Raw genomic sequence first — 20955 nt, 5'->3', positions numbered from 1 at the left:
ATCTATATCCCTGCTTCCCACAATTGATAACTTGTGGAGTGTTCTATGAAGAAGTTATGGCCTTTTGATTTTATTTTCAGTATGTAGCTATAATGGCAACTAATATTGTTCACTTAAACTTTTACTGAAAGAGATGGTTGCAATATATTTCTTTAAAAATCCATTTTCTAGAATAACATAGTAATTACTGTTAAAGAGATGAGCTTCATTCCCACCTCCCCACCCCTAAATCTCTGGTAATTTAAATTTCAGGACAAAAATTAGAGAAACTCTTAAAATTGTTTTTTATAAAGTGCATATAAATTTCATGAAGAAACTGATGTTTGAATGGGGTCTTGAAGGTATTGAAAGTTTTGAGTACGAAATATGGTGGGAGGAGTCTCCATATATGGAGAAGAAAAACTATATTTTCATTTGGTTGGGTGTTGGAATACATGAAACGCAGGAATGGAAAACAAAGTTGAAACCTAAGTTGGGGCAGGCAAAGGAAGTCACGTCCCTAAGTGATAATCAGAGCTGTGTTTTATTGCTATTACCAATGTAGTAAGAAATATAGGAGAACATTTGCATAAAATCAAGGAGACTCTTTAAAGTATAATTATGGTAGCTAGCTACATACTTAATATTGCAGTAGTCAAAGTAGCAAATGACTTCTGAGGATTCACAGTTTATATATAGCAAGCTATTTTAATTATCTGCACGTTTTTCTTTTTCTCAGATATAAAATTCCATCTAGTTTACCCCATTATTTGGGGATATATTCATTTGTTCTCCCGTCTTTTCTATCTTATTTTTTTCTACCTTTATTGAGGTATAATTGACAAATAAAATTGTAAGATATTTAAAGTATATCATGTGATGGTTTGATATATGCATACATTGTGAAAGTTAATTAACACATCCATCACCTCAGATATTTCTCTTTTTTGGTGAGAACATTTAAGTTCTACTCTCTTAACAGATTTCAATTATACAATACAATGTTATTTTGTATTAACAAATGGTATGGTTACCATGTTATCCTCAGAACTTATTCATCTTATAACTTAAAGTTTGTATGCTTTTGCCAACCTCTCCCTATTTACCTGACCCCCCAGCAACCACTTGTCTGTTCTCTGTTTCTATGATTTTAACTTTTTTTTAGATTCCACATATAAGTGGTACCATGTCCTATTTGTCTCTGTCTGACTTAATTATCTAATGCCTTCCAGGTTCATCCATGTTATCACAAATGACAGGATTTCTTTCTTTTTTTTGTGAGGAAGATTGGCCCAGAGCTAACATCTGTTGCCAATCTCTCTCTTTTTGCTTGAGAAGATTGTTGCTGAGTTAATATCTGTGCCAGTCTTCTTCTACTTTATGTGGGATGCAGCCACAGCATGGCTTGACACGTGGTGCTAGGTCTGTGCCTGGGATCTGAACCTGCGAACCCCGGGCTGCCAAAGTACAGCATGCGAACTTGACCACTATGCTGCTGGGCTGGCCCAGGATTTCTTTCTTTTAAAAGGGTGAATGATATTCCATGATGTATATATATATACCAAATATTCTTGATCCATTCATCCATTGATGTACTCTTAATCTGCTTCATACCTTGGTTGTTGTGAATAAGGCTCCTATGAACATGGGAGTACAGATATCTGTTTGAGATGTTGATTTCTCTTTGGATATATACCCAGAAGTGGTACTGCTCGATCAAATGGTAGTTCTTTTAATTTCTTGAAGAACCTCCATGCTGTCTTCCATAATGGCTGCACCAATTTATATTCCCACCAATAGTGCACAAGGGTTCCCTTTTCTCCACATCCTAATATTTGTTCTCTCTTTTCTTTTTGATGCAAGTCATCCTAAAGGACATGAGGTGATAAATCATTGTGGTTTTGATTTGCATTTCCCTGAGCGTTAGTGATATTGAGCACCTTTTCCTGTACCTGTTGATCATTTGCATGTCTCTTTTGAAAAATGCCTATTTACGTCCTTTGCCCATTTTTTAACTAGGTTATTTGTTTTTTGCTGTTGAGTAGTATGAGTTCCTCATATTGTGGATATTAAACTCTTATCAGATATAAGATTTGCAAATATTTTCTCCAATTCCATAGGTTCCCTTTTCATTTTGTTGATGGTTTCCTTTGCTGTGCAGAAGCTTTGTAGTTTGATGTAGTCCCACTTTTTAATTTTTGCTTTTGGTGTCCAATCCAAAAAATCATTGCCGAAACCAATTTCAAGGAGCTTACCCCCTGTGTTTGCTTCTAGGAATTTTATGGTTTCAGGTCTTATATTCAAGTCTTTAATCCATTTAGAGTTGATTTTTGTGTACAGTGTAAGATAACGGTTACAGTTTCATTCTTTTGCATGTGACTGTCTAGTTTTCCCAACACTATTTATTGAAGAAACTGACCTTTCCCCACTGTGTATTCTTGGTTCCTTTGTGATACATTGAATGACCATATATTTCTGGCTTATTTCTGGATATTCTATTCCATTGGTCTGTCTGGCTGTTTCTATGCCAATACCATACTGTTTGATTACTGTCACTTTGTAATATAGTTTGAAATCAGGAAGTATGATGCCTCCAGCTTTCTTTCTCAATTATGCCTTGGCTATTTGGGATCTTTTGTGGTTCCATACAAATAATAGGGTTGTCTGTTTTATTTTTGTGAAAAATGCCACTAGAATTTTGATAGGGATTGCATTGAATCTGATATGTCATTTGATTTCTGGGCTTTCAATTCTGTTCCATTGATCTGTAGGTCTGTTTTTTTACCAGTACCATCCTGTTTTGATTACTATAGCTTTGTAGTATATTTTGAAATCAGGGATTGTGATGCCTCCAGCTTTATTCTTTTTTCTCAGGATTGCTTTAGCTGTTTGGGGTCTTTTGTTGCCCCATATGAATTTTAGGATTCTTTGTTCTATTTCTGTGAAGAATGTCATTGGGATTCTGATTGGGATTGTATTGAATCTGCAGATTGCTTTAGGGAGTATGGACATTTTAACTGTATTTATTCTTCCAATCCATGTGCACGGAATATCTTTCCATTTCTTTATGTCTTTATCAATTTCTTTCAATAAAGCCTTAATAGTTTTCATTGTATAGGTCTTTCACCTTCTTGGTTAAATTTATTCCTAGAAATTTTATTCTTTTTGTTGTGATTGCAAATAGTATTGTATTCTTGAGTTCTCTTTCTCTTAGTTTGTAATTAGAGTATAGAAATGCAAATGATTTTTGCAAGTTCATTTTGTATCCTGCCATTTTTCTGTTATTGTTGATTATTTCTAATAGCTTTCCAATGGATTCTTTAGGGTTTTCTATATATAAAATCATGTCGTTTGCAAACAGTGAGCATTTCACTTCTTCATTGCCTATTTGGATACCCTTTACTTCTTTTTCTTGCCTAATTGCTCTGGCTATACCTCCAGTACTATTTTGAATAAGAGTGGTGAGGGTGCGCACCCTTGTCCTGTTTCTGTTCTCAGAGGGATGGCTTTTAGTTTTTCCCCGTTGAGTATGATGTTGGCTTGGGTTTGTCATATATGGCCTGTATTATGTTGAGATACTTTCCTTCTATACCCATTTTATTGAGAGTTTTCATCATAAATGGATGTTAGATCTTGTGAAATGCTTTCTCCGCATCTGAGATGATCACGTTTTTTATTCCTCATTTTGTTAATTTGGTGTATCACATTGATGGATTTGTGGATGTTGAACCATCCCTGTGTCCATGGTATAAATCCCACTTGATCATGCTGTATGGTCCTTTTAAGATTTTGCTGTATTCGGTTTGCCAGTATTTTGTTGAGGAGTTTTGTATCTCTGTTCATCAGCAAAATTGGCCCGTAATTTTCTTTATTTGTGTTATCCTTGTCTGGCTTTGGTATCAGCTTGATGTTGGCCTTGTAGAATGACTTACGAAGTATGCAGTCTTTTTCAATTTTTTGAAATAGTTTGAGAAGGATAGGTATTAAATCTTTGAATGTTTGGTAGAATTCTTAAGAGAAGCCATCTGGTCCTGGACTTTTATTTTTTGGGAGGTTTTTGATTACTGTTTCAATCTCTTTACTTGTGATTGGTCTTTTTAATTCTCTATTTCTTCTTGATTCAGCTTTGGCAGATTGTATGAGTCTAAGAATTTATCCATTTCTTCTGGATTTTGCAATTTGTTGGCGTATAGTTTTCATAGTATTCTCTTATGATCCTTTGTATTTCTGTGGTATCGGTTAATTTCTCCTCTTTCATTTCTAATTTTATTTGAGCCTCCTCTCTTTTTTCCTTAGTGAGTCTGGCTAAGGGTTTGTCAATTTTATCTTCTCAAGGAACCAGCACTTGGTCGTTGATCCTTTCTACCATTTTTGTGGCTTCAATTTCATTTATTTTTGCTCTAATTGTTATTATTTCCCTCCTTCTGCTAACTTTGGGTTTTGTTTGTTCTTCTTTTTCTATTTCTGTTACGTGCAGTTTAAAAGTGCTTACTTGAGATTTTTCTTGTTTTTTAAGGTGAGCCTGTGTTGCTATGGTTTTCCCTCCTAGGACCACTTTTGCTGCATCCCATGAGTTGGTGTGGTATAATGTATTTTCATTTTCATTTGTCTCCAGATATCTTTTGATTTCTCCTGTAATTTCTTCAATGACCCATTGGTTGTGCAGTACTATGTTGTTTAGCCTCCACGTATCTGTCACTTTCGTAGCTTTTTTCTTGTAGTTGGTTTCTAGTTTCATAGCATTATGGTCACAAAAGATGCTTGATATGATTTCAGTCTTCTTAAATTTATTAAGGCTTGCCTTCTTTCCCAACATATGGTCTATCTTTGAGAATGTTCCATGTGCACTTGAGAAGAATGTGTATTCTGCTGTTTTTATATATGTTCTATTAAGTCCATCTGGTCTAGTTTTTCATTTAATTCCATTATTTCCTTGTTGACTTTCTGTCTAGATGATCTATCCATTGATCTAAGTGGGGTTTTAGGTCCCCTACTATTATTATGTAGTAGTTCACTTCTCCTTTTAGGTTTGTTAATAGTTACTTTATGTACTTTGGTGCTCCTATGTTGGTTGCATCCAAATATGTATTTTTATTGTAAATTACAATATCACAATGATCAATCTGTTGTTCAAAGTGGGGTTTTGAAGTCCCCTGCTATTATTTATTGCTGCCCATTTCTCCTTTTAGTTCTGTTTATATTTGCTTTATATATTTAGGTGCTCCAATGTTGGGTGCATAAATATTTACAGTTCTTGTATCCTTTTGATGAATTGACTCCTTTATCATTTTGTAATGGCCTTTGCTGTCTCTTGTTACAGTCTTTGTCTTCAAGTCTATTTTGTCTGAGAATTATGCTACCCTAGCTTTTGGTTTCCCTTTGCATGTAATATCTTTTTCCATCCCTTCACTTTCAGTCTGTTTGTGTCCGTAATCCTGAGATGAGTCTCTTGTAGGCAACATATATTTGGGTCATGTTTTTCAATCCATTCAGCCAAAAATCATTTACATTTAAAGTAATTATTTACATGGATGGACTTACCATGGCCGTTTGGTTGTTTTCTGGTTGTTTTGTAATTCTTCTATTCCTTTCTTCCTCTCTTGTTCTCTTCCTGTGTGATTTGATGATTTTCTCTATGGTATACTTTGATAACTTTCTCTTTATCTTGTATATCTCCTCTAGCCTTTTACTTTGTGGTTACCATGAGGCTCACTTAAAACATACTTGCCTGCTCACTCCATGTTGAACCCTGAGGGGATAGCTCTGGTGAGTGCTGCATTCCTGTTAAGAATGCTTATTTATTTGCCATAGTCTTGTGGGTCTTGTGGACACAAGCCCATTGGCTTTCAGAGCTAGGTGTTTTGGGAGTCTGTCTGTTTGGTGAGAGTCTTAAAATTTGGAGCACTAGATGTGGAGGTCAAACCCTTTGCTCCTCAGGGAGAAGGTGGAGTTGGGGATTTCCTTCTGACTGTATGGCATTGTGGCAGGGGTGGGGTTTATGATGAGAGTGTGTCTCAGCCTTTCCTACCTGTTTCAACCTGGGTATTTTTGCATTTGTCCCGTGTGTACGAGTCGCTAGTCTAGTTTCTGGATCTCTTTCAGAGGGAATGCTCCAAGTGTAGCTGTACATTTGGTGTGTCTGTGGGAAGAGGGGAGCTCAAGATCCTCCTATATCATCATCTTGGTCAACCCTTGGGGGAGAAAAAAAACAACTTTACAGTACAGTTTTATTTTAAGTTAGCCTAAGCAAAACTGTTAGAAGCAACTATTAGGAATATATATATATATATATATATATATATATATATATATATATTTTTTTTTTTTTTTCCACTGACATAGCCAAGTAAAAAGTCACTTGGATTGTCAACTAGTTTAATTTTAATCTACATCTCTTTAGTGGACATTTGTACTCACTGGCAGCCAAGCATCTGAGCCCCTTATCTATGCGTGGGGGTATTTCCTACCTTATGAGTTTTGGTGATAGGCACAGACCACCTGCCTATGTGGAATCTTGGGAAAAAAACCCAGACATTTGTTTCACTATGCTTTGCAGCTAGCAAATAGGCATGTGACCTAAGCTGAGACTTAGATGCACTTGTCCTGTACTTTGAATTAGAAGCTAGTAACACAAAGAAGTAGGGACTACAGAGCTTCTATTGTAGTTGGAAGCAGTTGCAAGAGCTGCAGCAGGATTGAATTTTAATGCCAGTGATGCCAGGGGGTGGTGTTCACTGTCCAGGAGTGGAACTGGTGCAGTCAGTGGTGTTTAGTGTTCACCAGTGCTGGCAGTGGTGTCCTTAGGAGACTAATTATGGCTTGATTTTGACTATGATGCCACAGCTCCCTAGACTTCCTTGTTCTTGCCAGGTGCCAAACGTGCTTCCTCAGCCTTGTTGACATGTTTGTTGGTTACCCGATTTTCTTTTAATAAATTTATTTTCTGTTTAAATTAACCAAAGGAGCTTTCAATTTCTTGTAACTTAAGAATCCTAACTGATGCAGTTTTCTTTTCTAGTGCAGGTAATTGAGAGTGACTATATTTGGTAAAACATTTAGACATATACTACTATTTCGTAGCATTGGTTGCCTTAATAATAATTTAAAATGTTCTTTTTATGAAATTGCCTTTGACTTATACGTTAGGATCTTTTTTCACTTTCACTGTGGTCTAATATTAGTAGGCTAATCTAGCAATTGGTCTTGAAATCCTAATTAATTTTTTCTTAGGCACATAGGAATAGGGATTATGGAGTACATAGAATTTGGTGAGAGCCATAAGAGTGTCCTGGATAATGGAAAATCAGCCTGGAGTAAAATCACTTGATTTATACATATATGAAGACTGTATTTAGGCTTTGGCTAGTCCCTAATTCTATTGATCTTTATAATGTGGGAACTTCTTATAGAATTGATTTTTCTTCCTACTCTCTCTGTAATCTAGATTGTTTAATACTGCTGGCTCTGTCATACTTCTTATATTTCGGAACTTTGAAAAGTCACTTTGCTTTCTCTTTTTTTGAGGAAGATTAGCTCTGAGCTAACTGCTGCCAATCCTCCTCTTTTTGTTGAGGAAGACTGGCCCTGAGCTAACATCTGTGCACATCTTCCTCTACTTTATACGTGGGACGCCTACCACGGCATGGCTTGCCAGGCGGTTCCATGTCCACCCCTGGGATCTGAACTGGCGAAACCCAGGCCGCCAAAGCGGAATATGCACACTTAACTGCTGCACCACCGGTCCAGCCCCTACTTTGCTTTCTTTGCCTTAAGTTTTAAAATGATGGAGAATAAACTAATCTCTAATGTCCTCTCTAGCCTTAGCATTTTATGGGTCAATGAAATGTGATTTATTTCCTTTTTCTTTTCTAAAGTTTGAATGCCAGCAGTGCACTTATGCTGCGTGGATCTGGACAGATCGAATTCTTTGCGCAGTGAACTCAAAATGGTCAATTAAGACATAGCTATTGGGAAGTATGTTAAAGTACAAGTTCAGTAAGTACCAAAGTCTGGGGGTATTCAGTAACTGTCATTCATGTAGTTTATGAAAATCATTTGGAAAATGAACAGCTTTGTATATTCACAGTTGAAATTCTTGGAAGACAGTATAATATCTGGTTGAAAACTTCAAAACCAGAATGCTTAGGTTTCAGTCTGGCTCTACCATTTATTAGCAGTGTGACCTTGGGCAAGTTACTTAACCTCTCTGCATCTTAGTTTCTTCCTCAGTAAAATGGGGATAAAAATAGAACCTACCTTACAGAGTTCCTGTGAAGATTAAATGAGTTTGTACATGTAAAGTATCTGAAGTGTCTAGAAAGGTGCAAGACATATGGTACTCATCATTAGCGATTATTATTTTCATGTTATTATATAATCTCATGTAGCTAAAATACATTTTGTCATTTTACTTATAATTCTTGTACAAATCTTGAATTTGAGATCATAGTTTCATGTATATCCAAAAGATTTATTGTGCATATGTGCTTATCTTGTCATGAATGTTTTATGGCATTCTACTATTATTAATAGAGCAAATAATTTATAACCATTAAATATTGCAGTATCATGGGATTCGTTGCAGTGTTTGGCACAGAGATCATAGGTGTGAAGCACATCCATAAAAGCTAGCTGTGTTTTAAAGAAGTTATGAGATTTCAAGTATGCATAGCTGATATAGTAATGTAACTGAATTGCTCTAATAATAAACTTAACATTTCTTTCAATCCTATATAGATTTTGGTCCTTTCTCTACTTCCTGTTGATAGAAGTAGAATATTGAAATACAAGGAAAATTAAAATGGCAGCATTGACCAAGAATATTGCTATCATCTGAGAATGTTTCAGTGGTACCTCCTTGCCAATGCATTGATTTCTCTTTGCTTATCTTGATTTTATAATTCAGATGTATTTTATGCTTCATTATTAATGATAGGTGTAGAGTCTTTCTTATTAGTTCTTGGATTTTCTATCTAAGAAAATTTTGTGAAACAGTATATACTATAACATTTGAGAACATTTTCATAGTTTCTTTTCATAAAATAGCATAATTATCACTATACTTTTAGATTTTAATTCCAAATCTTTAATTCAACTAAAATGACATCATTTTATTTTATTTATGTATTTATTTTGGTGAGGAAGATTGGCCCTGAGCTAATATCTGGTTCCCATCTTCCTCTTTTTGCTTGAGGAACATTGTCCCTGAGCTAACATCTGTGCCAATCTTCCTCTATTTTGTATGTGGGATACTGCCACAGCATGGCATGATGAGCAGCGTGTAGGGCCGTGCCTGGGATCTGAACCCAGGAACCCTGGGCCACCAAGGTGGAGCATGTGAACTTAACCAGTTTGCCACCAGGCTGGCTCAACAATCATTTTAGAGACCATTTCTTTAATCATTGTGTTTTTTATCCTGTTTCCTTTTTCAGGACCAGGGTTCTGATCAAGCAGGAAAGGAGAAAGCAAAAGGTAAAGAGAATATGTTTATTTGTGTTAGCTTTATGAACAAAGTGATCTTCTGAAGCATTTTTCCAAGGGTAATAACTAAGTGAAATTGGAAGACTCTCTTCCTTTAGTCTTCTCAACCTTGTAGATAGGTTGATAACCAACCATTTTGCTTAGGCGGAGACTTAAGGACCTTGTTGATTCTTGTTGTCATTCTAGTTCCAAGATGTATCCCAAGTCTGATAACTTCTCACTACCTATACTATTAGCACCCTGATTCAAATCATCATCATTTATTGCCTAGAGTAGTATAATGGCCTTATAACCTACCACCTTTTTTTGTTTTTTAATTACATTGATCATTACACAGTAAAGTTGAGCATGTATGTACATTACAGCTCAGCAGTATATATCTGAGTGAAACTCTTCCACTTGTGAACTTTGAGACATGTACAAGCTTGTTTGGACATTGTTGTTGTTAAGTAGCAAACAAAAAAAAGAGAGAGAAGGAGGAGAAAGAGAGAAAGAAGGACAGGGGAGGAGGAAGGAAAGGGGACCACCCAAATGTCCATTAGCAGAAAATGGTTAAGCAAATAGTGGCATACCCAAGTAATGATGGAGCAGTGAAAATGTTTCAACTACGTGTAATTAGTGTGGATGAATCTCAAAAACATAAAGTTGGATAAAGAAAGCAACTCACAAAAGAATACAAGCAGTAAGATTCCATGTACGAAAAGTTCCAAAACAGAAAAAATATGTTCGAAGGTAGTAAAATTTAAAGAAAAGCAAGGGAGTGATTATTATGAAAGCAGGATAGTTGTTAACTCAGTGAATTGATGCTTCATTGTAAATTTAACTTGTATTTCCTTGATTACTAATGAGACTGACTATCTTGTCATTCAGGTTTCCTCTTTTGTCAGGTACTTTTCCAAGTAGTTTTTTCATTTTTTATTTGAGTTGTTTGTCTTTTTCTTATTGTGTCTATGTATTTAGGAATTATTTGTCAGGTGTATTTGTCCTTTGGCTTTTAATTTTAGTTTTTCAATCCTGTCTTTGAAGAAAAGTTCTTAATTTTAATGTAATTGAATTTATCACTGTTTTTCTGCTTTATCTTTTACTCCTTTGTAGTCTGTGACACAGTGGTTAGTATGATCTTTTAAAGGCACAAATCAGAATTTATCATTCCCCAGCTTAAAAGCCTCAATTGCTTTTCATTGCTCTTAGAATGAAATCTGATTTTACCAAAGTCTAAAAGAACCAGAAGGATCTGCACCCTGCCTGCCTCTCTGACCTTGTTTCTTACTACTTGTCCTATTCATTTTATTTCAGCCACACTGACCTTCTTTCTGCCACTGTTCTTTGTCTGGAATAGTCTCCCTCGAGATATTTGCATGTCTGGCTTGTCAACATTTGAGTCTCAGCTAAAGTATGTCCTCTTAGATTGGCCTTCTCTGATCACTACATCTAAATAGCTCCCTGCCCTCCAAATGCTGTCTCTCCTTTACCCTCTTTAATTTGTCACTCTTTCATAATCCTATATTTTCTTAGAAATTTGTTTATTCTGTCCCCCCATTAAAATATCTTCATGAGAAGAAGGATTTTACCACGTTTGTTCATTTTCTATCTCCTGTGCCTTGAACTGTCTCTAGCAATAACATAGACACTCAATAATAAATAAACTATGAATGAAGGCTGTCCCAAGACTATTTTTAAAAAGTAATCTAACTCTATCTGGATCATTCTTTTGAATATTTATCAGAAAGGGAAAGACACATGGCTCTTCCCAAGGTGTTGATCTCTAATCGTGTCACTTTTCTCTTCTTTGAAAATTTCATACCTTCCTTTACCTCCCCAAACCTCTCTTTCCCAACACTATTCTTTATCACTTCATGCTCGTTAAATGACCTTGTATCATAGTTCAGAGGAAATAGAAGCTATCAGATGAGAATTATCTCAAATTTCTACCACCAGTTCTATAAACCACCTTCCTTCTTCATCCATCTTCTCTTTCCCTCCTCTAACTACAGAAGTAATTCCCTCTGATCAAAGGAAGGTCTCTCTGTCTGTGATCTGGATTCCATTTACTTCCGCTTTCCATTGATATTTACACATACTGAATTTTCTCTTATTAGACAAGTAAAGGTGTCTCTGGGTCCTTTCTCTTTCCTGCTATGCCCTTTCACTCTCATCTTCCATTTGTTCCTTAGTCCACTTCACTGTACAGCTCTGACTAGTGTCAAAATTGAACTTTATAAATCATACAGACAGAAAATCAATAAGGAAATATTGGTCTTAAATGACACATTAGACCAGATGGACTTACTAGATATATGCAGAGCATTCTATCCCAAAACAGCAGAATACACATCTTTTCAAGTCGGTCGGAACATTTTCCAGGATAGAGCATATGTTAGGCCACAAAACAAGTCTCAGTAAATTGAAGAAGATTGAAATCATATTAAACATCTTTTCTGACCACCATGGTATGAGACTAGAAATCAACTACAAGAAGAAAACTGGAAATAACAAAACATGGAGTCTAAACAACATGCTGCTCAACAACCAGTGTGTCATTGAAGAAATCAAAGAGCAAGTAAATGATACATGTCTACCTAAGGAAGTAAGAAAAATCTCAGATAAACAGTCTAATCTTACAACTAAAGGAACTAGAAAAGGAAGAACAAACAAAACCCAAAGTTAGTAGAAGGAAGGAAATGTAAAGATCAGAGCAGAAATAAATAGAAACTGAAAAAATACCATAGAAAAGATCAATGAAACTAAGAGCTGGTTCTTTGAAAAGGTAATTGATAAACCTTTAGCCAGACTCGTCTAGAAAAAAAGAGAGGCCCCAAATAAGTAAAATCAGAAATGAAAGAGAAGTTATGTCTGACACCTCAGAAATGCAAATATCATGATATTACTATGAGCAATTAGATGCCAGCAAATTATACAACCTAAAAGAAATAGATAAATTCCTAGAAACATACAGTCTTCTAAGACTGAATCAGGAAGAAATAGAACATCTGAACAGACTGATTACTAATAATAAATTGACTCAGTAGTCAAAAAACTCCCAAGAAACAGAAGTCTAGGACCAGATGGTTCCACAGGTGAATTCTGCCAAACATTTAAAGAATTAATACCTGTCCTTCTCAAACTATTTCAAAAAATTGAAGAGGGAGGAATGCTTCCAAACTCATTCTATGAGGCCGACATTACCCTGATACCAAAACCAGACAAAGACACTACAAAAAGAGAAAATTATAGGCCAATATCCCTGATGAATGTAGATGCAAAAATCCTCAGCAAAATATTAGCAGACTAAAATCAACAATACATTAAAAGGATCATACACCATGATTAAGTGGGATTTTTCCTAGGCATGCAAGGATGGTCAGTATGCACACATTAGTCATTGTGATATGCCACATAAACAAAGCAAAGAATAAAAATTGTATGATTATCTCAATAGATGCAGAAATAGCTTTTGACAAAATTCAACATCCATTTATGATAAAAATTCTCAACAACGTGGGTATAGAGAGAACCTACCTCAACATAGTAAAGGCTGTATGTGACAAACCCACAGCTAATATCATATTCGATGGTGTAAAGCTGAAAGCATTTCTTCTAAGATCAGAAACAAGACAAGGATGCCCACTCTCACTACTTTTATTATATTGGAAGTCCTAACACAGCAGTTAGTAGGAAAAATAAAAGCCAGCCTGATTGGAAAGGAATAAGTAAAACTGTCACTGTTTACTGATGACATGATACTTTATACTAAATATATATATATATACTTTTTATTTTATATATATTGTTTATATATATATACACACACACACTAAAACCTCCACCAAAAATTATTAGGATAAATGAATTCAGTGAAGTTTCAGGATACAAAATTAATATACAGAAATCTGTTGGGTTTCTATACACTAATAACGATCTATCAGAAAGAGAAATTAAGAAAACCCTCCCATGACAATTGCATCAAAAACAATAAAATACATAGGAATAAATTTAACCAAGGAGATGAAAGACCTATACTCTGAAAGCTATAAGACATGGATGAAAGAAACCGAAGACGAATAAATGGAAAGATGTATTGTGCTCACGAATTAATACTGTTAAAGTGTCCGTACTACCCAAAGCAATCTACAGATTCAATGCAACCCCTATGAAAATACCATTGGTATGTTTCACAAAACTAGAACAAATAATCCTAAAATTTGTATAGAACCACAAAAGACCCCAAATAGCCAAGCAATCTTGAGAGAGAAGAAAGCTGGAGGTATCACATTTCCAGATGTCAAACTGTACTACAAAGCTGTAATAATCAAAACATGATACTGGCACAAAAACAAATGCAGAGATAATGTAACAGAATAGAAAGCCCAGAAATAAACCCACAAATATATCGTCAATTAATCTACAACAAAGGAGGCAAGAATATTCAGTGGGGAAAAGACAGCTGTTTCAATAAATGGTATTCGGAAGACTGGACAGCTCTAGGCAAAAGAATGAAACTGGACTACTTTCTTTCGGTATGTGTAAAAATAAACTCAAAATGGATTAAAGACTTAAACGTAAGACCTGAAACCATAAAACTCCTAGAAGAAAACTTAGGCAGTAAAGTCTTTGACATCAGTCTTAATAATTTTTTGGATCTGTCTCCTCAGGCAAGGGCAACAAAAGCAAAAATAAACAAATGAGACTACGTCACACTAAAAAGCTTTTACACAGCAAAGGAAACCATCAGCAAAATGAAAAGGCAATTTACCAAATGGGAGAATATACTTGCAAATGATATATCTGATAAAGGGTTAATGTCCAAAATGTATAAAGAGCTCATACAACTCAATATCAAAAAAAATAATTCAATAAAAAAATGAGAGGAACTGAATAGACATTTTTCCAAAGACATTTACAGATGCCCAACAGACATGTAAAAAGATGCTCAACATCACTAATCCTAAGGGAAATGCAAATCAAAACCATCAAAAGACAATAAATGTCAAGTGTTAGTGAGGATGTGGAGAAAAGGGAGCCCTCGCGCACTTTTGGTGGGAATGTATACTGTTGCAGCTACTATGGAGAACAGTATGGAGGCTTCTAAAAGCATTAAAAACTAACATATGACCCAGCAGTTTCACTTCTGGGTATTACCTGAAGAAAACAAAAACACTAATTTGAAAAGAAATATGCACCCTTATGTTCATTGCAGCATTATTTGCAATAGCCGAGATGTGGAAGCAGCCTAAGTGTCCATGGGTGGATATATTGGTAAAGAAGATGTGGCATATATTTATTCAGTGGAATATTAGTCGTAAAAAAGAATGAAATCTTGTCATTTGTAGCAACATGGATGGATATAGAGGGTGTTATTCCAAGTGAAATATGTCAGACAGAGAAAGATAAATATCATCTGATTTCACTTATATGTGGAATCTAAAAAACAAAACAAATGAACAAACAAAAGAGAAACAGACTCATAGACACAGAGAACAGGCTGGTCATTGCCAGTGGTGAAGCTGGTGGTAGGTTGGGCAAAATAGGTGAAGGGGATTAAGAAGTACAAACTTTCAGTGATAAAGTAAACAAACCATGGGGGTGTAATATACAATGTAGGGAATATAGTCAATAATATTATAATGACTTTGGTGACAGATTGTTGGTATAATCATTGTAGTGATTATTTCGTAATGTGTGTAAATGTCAAATCACTATGTGTACACCTGAAACTAACACGATGTTCTATGTTAACTAAAATTCAATAAAAAAATTTGAACTTTATGTTATTCAATTCCAAAGATATTTTTCGTATACTTTAATGTGTCATCTGCTTTTCCATACCTTCATCTTTTTTGTTTTGGTGACACAAACTTCATTTAACACTTCATGAAGTGAACAGCCTTCTTTCAGAGAGCTGCTGCCCGTTCCCTTCATCTTGAAACAAGCTCTTCCCTTGCTTCCTTTGACACATTCTTAAGATTTTATTTGTCTCCCTGGCAGCTCCTTTTAAATGTCTATTTTCAATTTAAAATTTGATTGTCTTCTGGAAGTTTTCTATTTATCTTCTAATTATTTTTTACTTGTCTCTACCAAATGAGACTTGTTAAAAAAAGTTGAGCCTAACAACAAAAAATCAAACAACCCAGTCAAAAGATGGGCCGAGGACATGAACAGACATTTCTCCAAAGAAGATATACGGATGGCCAATAGACATGAAAAGATGCTTATCATCACTCATCATCAGGGAAATGCAAATCAAAACTACACTAAGATATCACTTTACACCTGTTAGAATGGCAAAAATAACCAAAACAAAAAGTGACAAATGTTGGAGAGGTTGTGGAGAAAAAGGAACCCTCATACACTGTTGGAGGGAATGCAAACTGGTGCAGCCACTATGGAAAACAGTACGGAGATTCTTCAAAAAATTAAAAATAGAAATACCTTATGAACCAGCCATCCCACTACTGGGTATCTATCCAAAGAGCTTGAAGTCAGCAATTCCAAAAGTCCCATGCACCCCTCTGTTCATCACAGCATTATTTACAATAGCCAAGATGTGGAAGCAACCTAAGTGCCCATCAACTGATGGGTGGATAAAGAAAATATGGTATATATATGTATACACACACACACGCGTGCGTGCGCGCGCAATGGAATACTACTCAGCCATAAAGACGGATAAAATCGTCCCATTCACAACAACATGGATGGACCTTGAGGGTATTATGTGAAGTGAAATAAGCCAGATAGAGAAAGACGAACTCTGTATGACTCCACTGATAGGTGGAAGTTAAACATATAGACAAAGAGAACTGATTGGTGGTTACCAGGGGAAAGGGGGGGTGAGGGGAGTGCACAAAGGGTGAAGTGGTGCACCTACAACATGACTAACAATAATGTGCAACTGAAATTTCACAAGGTTGTAAACTATCATAATCTTAATAAAAAGTTAAAATACCACACAAAAAATATTTAGAAATAAACTTCATATCCTATAATATGAAATATGTCACCAAAAGCCATTGGAAGTCATAACTATACATATAACATATTTTAAATATTTTAACAATCTGTCTTTTATACTCATGCTTTAGTACATTTTTTCACTAAATAAAGATTTGCTTGTCTTAGATATCCCCATAGGAATTGTATGTGGAGGTCTAACTGTCCTAACAACTTTGTTAATGTGCTAAAAAGATTGGAAATGTGTTTTGAATTTATTGTTTATTTGATATTAAATAATAAAATAGTGAAATTGTCTGCAAAAGTTAGCCCCCCCAAAAAAGTTGAGCCTAACCTTGTCAGTTAAATTAGTTACATACCTTTGTTCTCTCTAGGAAAAGAAAGATTAGAGGTTATCATGATGGATATATTATGAGGGTTCAACCTCTTCAGCCGTGTCCCCTGGAGTAAAGGCTTGCTCCCTTCATACACAGTGTTTGTACTGTTCTTCATTCCTGGAACATTATCTTCCCACACTCTGGCTAACTCTGACTCATCCATCTTAGAAGTCATTTTCTAAGAAAGCTTCCCTCTCCTCCTGCCCTCCCTCTGCCAACTCTCCCCACATCTACTTGTAGTTTACATACTCCTGATGCTCAGTTGTAATTGTGTCATTCTCTTTCTCATTATGGTCTTATCCTTCACAGAGTACAGTGCCTTAGGAAATAATATCTTAATTCCAAGACACTGTCAATTATAAGATCCAGAGTCATGTTTTTCAAAGGGGAAAAATATTTACATCCTGAAGGTTCTGTCATTTCATTGCTGACCATAGTGTGATCTTTTTAAAGAAGCCCCAATGTGGAGTTGCACATCACTCAAACAAAACACTTTTTTATCTGTGGTTAAGTTTGCATAAAAATGCAGCATTTACTTTTTTGCTTGATAGCTGGCAAGTCTCTTACAGTTCTTATGTTTTTTAGAATCTTAAAAGTCTATTATAATTAATATTCTGAAATATTAATGTGATAAAACCTTAACTTCTTGGAAAAATGATACTTCCTCTTGCATTAAATTTTTTACCATCTTGGACTTTTTTCACTTTTTATATCTCACATTTATAATCACGTTTATGCCATTGTGTTATGAGTTATATAGTGAAGAAGATGTTTTCACAATTTGTTATAGTGTCTAATACATAATAGTTGCTCAATAAACAAATTTTGAACAAATGCCTTTGAACTTCTTAAATTAAGGATGTAATCTGAGAGAAAAAGAATGAAAATAAGAATAATTCTGCTCAATCAGAAATAAATACTGAATGAAAAATGATAATTATTTACAAGTCTGGTTTAAAAGAAAATCTAGGAGTCATGGGGAGATAACAGAATTAAGTTAGCTTTGGCTGCAGATAAGTTCTCACATAGCTTCTTTTTGTTTTTCTCTTCTCATTTCAGTTGACATTTATTGGCACACAGCTATGCGTATCTTTAGGCTTTTTATATCTGTGGTATAGCATACTTTGCAGAAAAACAAGTTTTTAGCCTATCAGATTTGTTTTATCAGGTTTTTAAAAACATTCCACATTCAGATAATGTTTTTTTCATCTTTTGATACCTGGGAATGGCTTTATATAGTTCTGTTTTAAAGGCATTACGCTTAACAAAAGAAAGATTATAAGAAGCTGTAATTTAGAGTCTTTGGGCAAACTACAAGTTATCATGATTCATTTTAATTTATATGTAAACATGTAAAGGAGGTGTCACAGAAATATAAAAAATATCAAGTCAATTATTTAATAGCATTATTGCTTTTTATTATTGATGATTCTGCCTGAAACTATATGGTTGCTAGAATAACTTTTTATTTTTAATTTTTTTAGGAATATTTTGAAAAGAAAAGGTTAAAATCAAAAATGAAATTACGGGGAGTTTTATCCCCTGTCAAGAATTCTGCTGTCAGTTTAGACCTCCTTAACCTGTATATGGTGAATCAGGTATCTTGCCAGAAGAAAAGACCTGGTAAGTAAGCCTCTCCAGTAACATTTTGCTTTGAGTCTGATGTGATCATAATGTTTCATTTTCCAATAATTTTGTAATTTTAGAACTCAAAGGATGTGGAAAGTAATTTTAAAACTTGATTGCCCTCTTAAATTAGAAGCTTTGTTAGTCTCTGCTTAAAATGTTTTATTGTTTAATCCATTTATTTTTTTTTAGGTGGTGTGTTATATAAAATTAATTTTATAAGGTATGGTTAAACTTATAGCGCTGTTGTTTCAATTATTATGTTATTTTGTCTAGGCAGATAGTTACCAAAGTTTGGCTAAAGAGCAGGGAATAAATATCTTTACTGTCTTATCCTATTTGGAGAATTTGTTTGAAAGGAAGAGCTGAACAAGTTTTTGCCTCAATGATTAGTTTCCTATCTCATAACTTGAATTTCTTAGACATTCTTGGGATGTTAACTATAGTAGTCTAATACTTCAAAATAAAGTTCATTTTGGCCTGCACTTTGATTCTTCAAGTAAATAAAAAGTTTAATCAGAATATTTTTTTCTCTCTCAAGGAAACTTGTGTCTGATATTTAATTTTTAAAACAAGTGCTAAAATGAGAGCTTAAGAACTGAGTTCATAAAAAAGGGATTGAAATTGATCACAGTATTGTTAGTGTCTCCTCTTTTCCTTTCTGTGCTATTTTTGTTTCTCCACAGATGACAGTTGTCACAAGTAAATGTAGTCACACTTTAGTAGAAGTAAATACATTATTAATAAACTTTAGGAATAAAAGTTTCTGTTGTAAATATATTTGCTATATTTAGTTCTTTTTCTTCATTTGTGTAATAGTGTTATCAGCTATTGTCACCATGTCTTACATTAGATCCTCGGATCTTATTCATCATTTTGCTGAAAGTTAGTACCCTTTTCCCAACCTTTCCCTATCCCCCAGTCGCCAGATCCTGGCAACCACTTTTCTATTCTCTGTTTCTATGAGTTTGACTTTTTTTTTTTTTTAGATTCCACATGTAAGTGATACCATGCAGTATTTGTCTTTCTCAGTCTGGCTTATTTCACTTAGCATAATGCCTTCTAGCTCCGTCCATGTTGTCACACATGGCAGGATTTCATTCTTTCTCATGGCTCAGGAATATTCCATTGTATATATACACACACACACATATACACACCACACCATCTTTATCCATTCATCCATTGATGGACGCTGAGGTTGTTTCCATATTTTGGCTCTGTGAATAATGCTGCTGTGAACTTGGGAGTGCAGATATCTCTTTGAGATCTTGTTTTCATTTTATTTGGATATATACCCAGAAGTGGGATTGCTGAATCATATGATAGTTCTATTTTTAAGTTTTTGAGGAACCTCTATATTGTTCTCCATAGGGCTTGCCCCAATTTACATTCCCACCAACCATGTGCAAGGGTTCCCTTTTGTCCACATCCTTGCAAACACTTCTTACCTCTTGTCTTTTTTTTTTTTACTTTTTGTGAGGAAGATTGGCCCTCAGCTAATATCTGTTGCCAGTCTTCTTCTTTTTCTTTCTTTCTCTCCCCAAAGCCCCAGTACATAGTTGTATATCCTAGTTGCAGGTCATTCTAGTTTTTCTATGTTGGATGCTGCCACAGCATGGCTAGATGAGCAGTATATAGCTCTGTGCACAGGGTCTGGACTGGCGGACCCTGGGCCACTGAACTGGAGCACACAAACAACTATTCGGCCACGTGGTCAGCCCCCTCTCTTGTCTTTTCGATGATAGTCATTCTAACAGGTGTGAGGTGATATCTCATTGTGGTTTTGAATGCATTCCCCTGAGGATTAGTGATGTTGAACACCTTTTCATGTACCTGTTGCTCAGTTGTATGTTGTCTTTGGAAAAATGTCTGTTCAGAGGGTCCTCTGCTCATTTTTTAATCGATTGTTGTTTTTTGATATTGAGTTGTATGAGCTCTTTATGTATTTTGAATATTAATCCCTTATCAGACAATATGATTTGCAAGTATTTTCTCCCATTCTTTAGATTGCATTTTCATTTTGTTGGTGGTTTCCTTTGCTATACAGAAGCTTTTTGGTTTGATGTAGGACCAGTTGTTTATTTTTGCTTTTATTCCTTTTACTTTTGGTGTCAAATCCAGAAAATCATCATGAAGACTGATGTCACGGAGCTTATTCCTTATGTTTTCTTCTAGGAGTTTTATGGTTTCAGGTCTTGTATTTAAGTCTTTAATCCATTTTGAGTTGACTTTTGTGTATGGTGTAAGATAGGGTTCCAGTTTAATTCTTTTACATGTGGCTGTCCAGTGATGTATTTAACTTTATGTATTTCCTTTCTCCCTCACTCTGTTTTCATTCATACGTTGAACATATGTTTTTTGAGTACTTACCCTAAGTATTGTATTGGATTCTGGAAGTAGAACAGAAAATAACAGGGGCAGGACATGCTGCTGTAGGGGAGGAAGAGAATTCCTCTATCTCTTGTAGGTTCTTCTGGCTGGGCTATGAATTAAATTGACATGAGACAGAATAAAAGGAGAAAATCAAACAAAGCTTTGT

General features: G+C 35.1%; 1 protein-coding gene across 1 annotated transcript in view; it reads left to right on the top strand.

Annotated features, from left to right (window-relative positions):
* LOC111772098 (regulator of DNA class I crossover intermediates 1-like) overlaps window positions 1–20955 on the top strand; it is a 72674-nt gene that overhangs the window by 7719 nt on the left and 44000 nt on the right. The window contains exons 2-3 of the mRNA XM_070259108.1: window positions 9411–9450; window positions 18272–18410. Of these exons, the coding sequence (XP_070115209.1) occupies window positions 9411–9450; window positions 18272–18410 (179 nt within the window). The remainder of the gene's footprint in view (window positions 1–9410; window positions 9451–18271; window positions 18411–20955) is intronic.

Source organism: Equus caballus, unplaced genomic scaffold (genome assembly GCF_041296265.1).
Source record: "Equus caballus isolate H_3958 breed thoroughbred unplaced genomic scaffold, TB-T2T haplotype2-0001077, whole genome shotgun sequence".
Lineage (NCBI taxonomy): Eukaryota > Metazoa > Chordata > Mammalia > Perissodactyla > Equidae > Equus > Equus caballus.
This window is presented reverse-complemented; position numbering and strand designations above follow the sequence as displayed.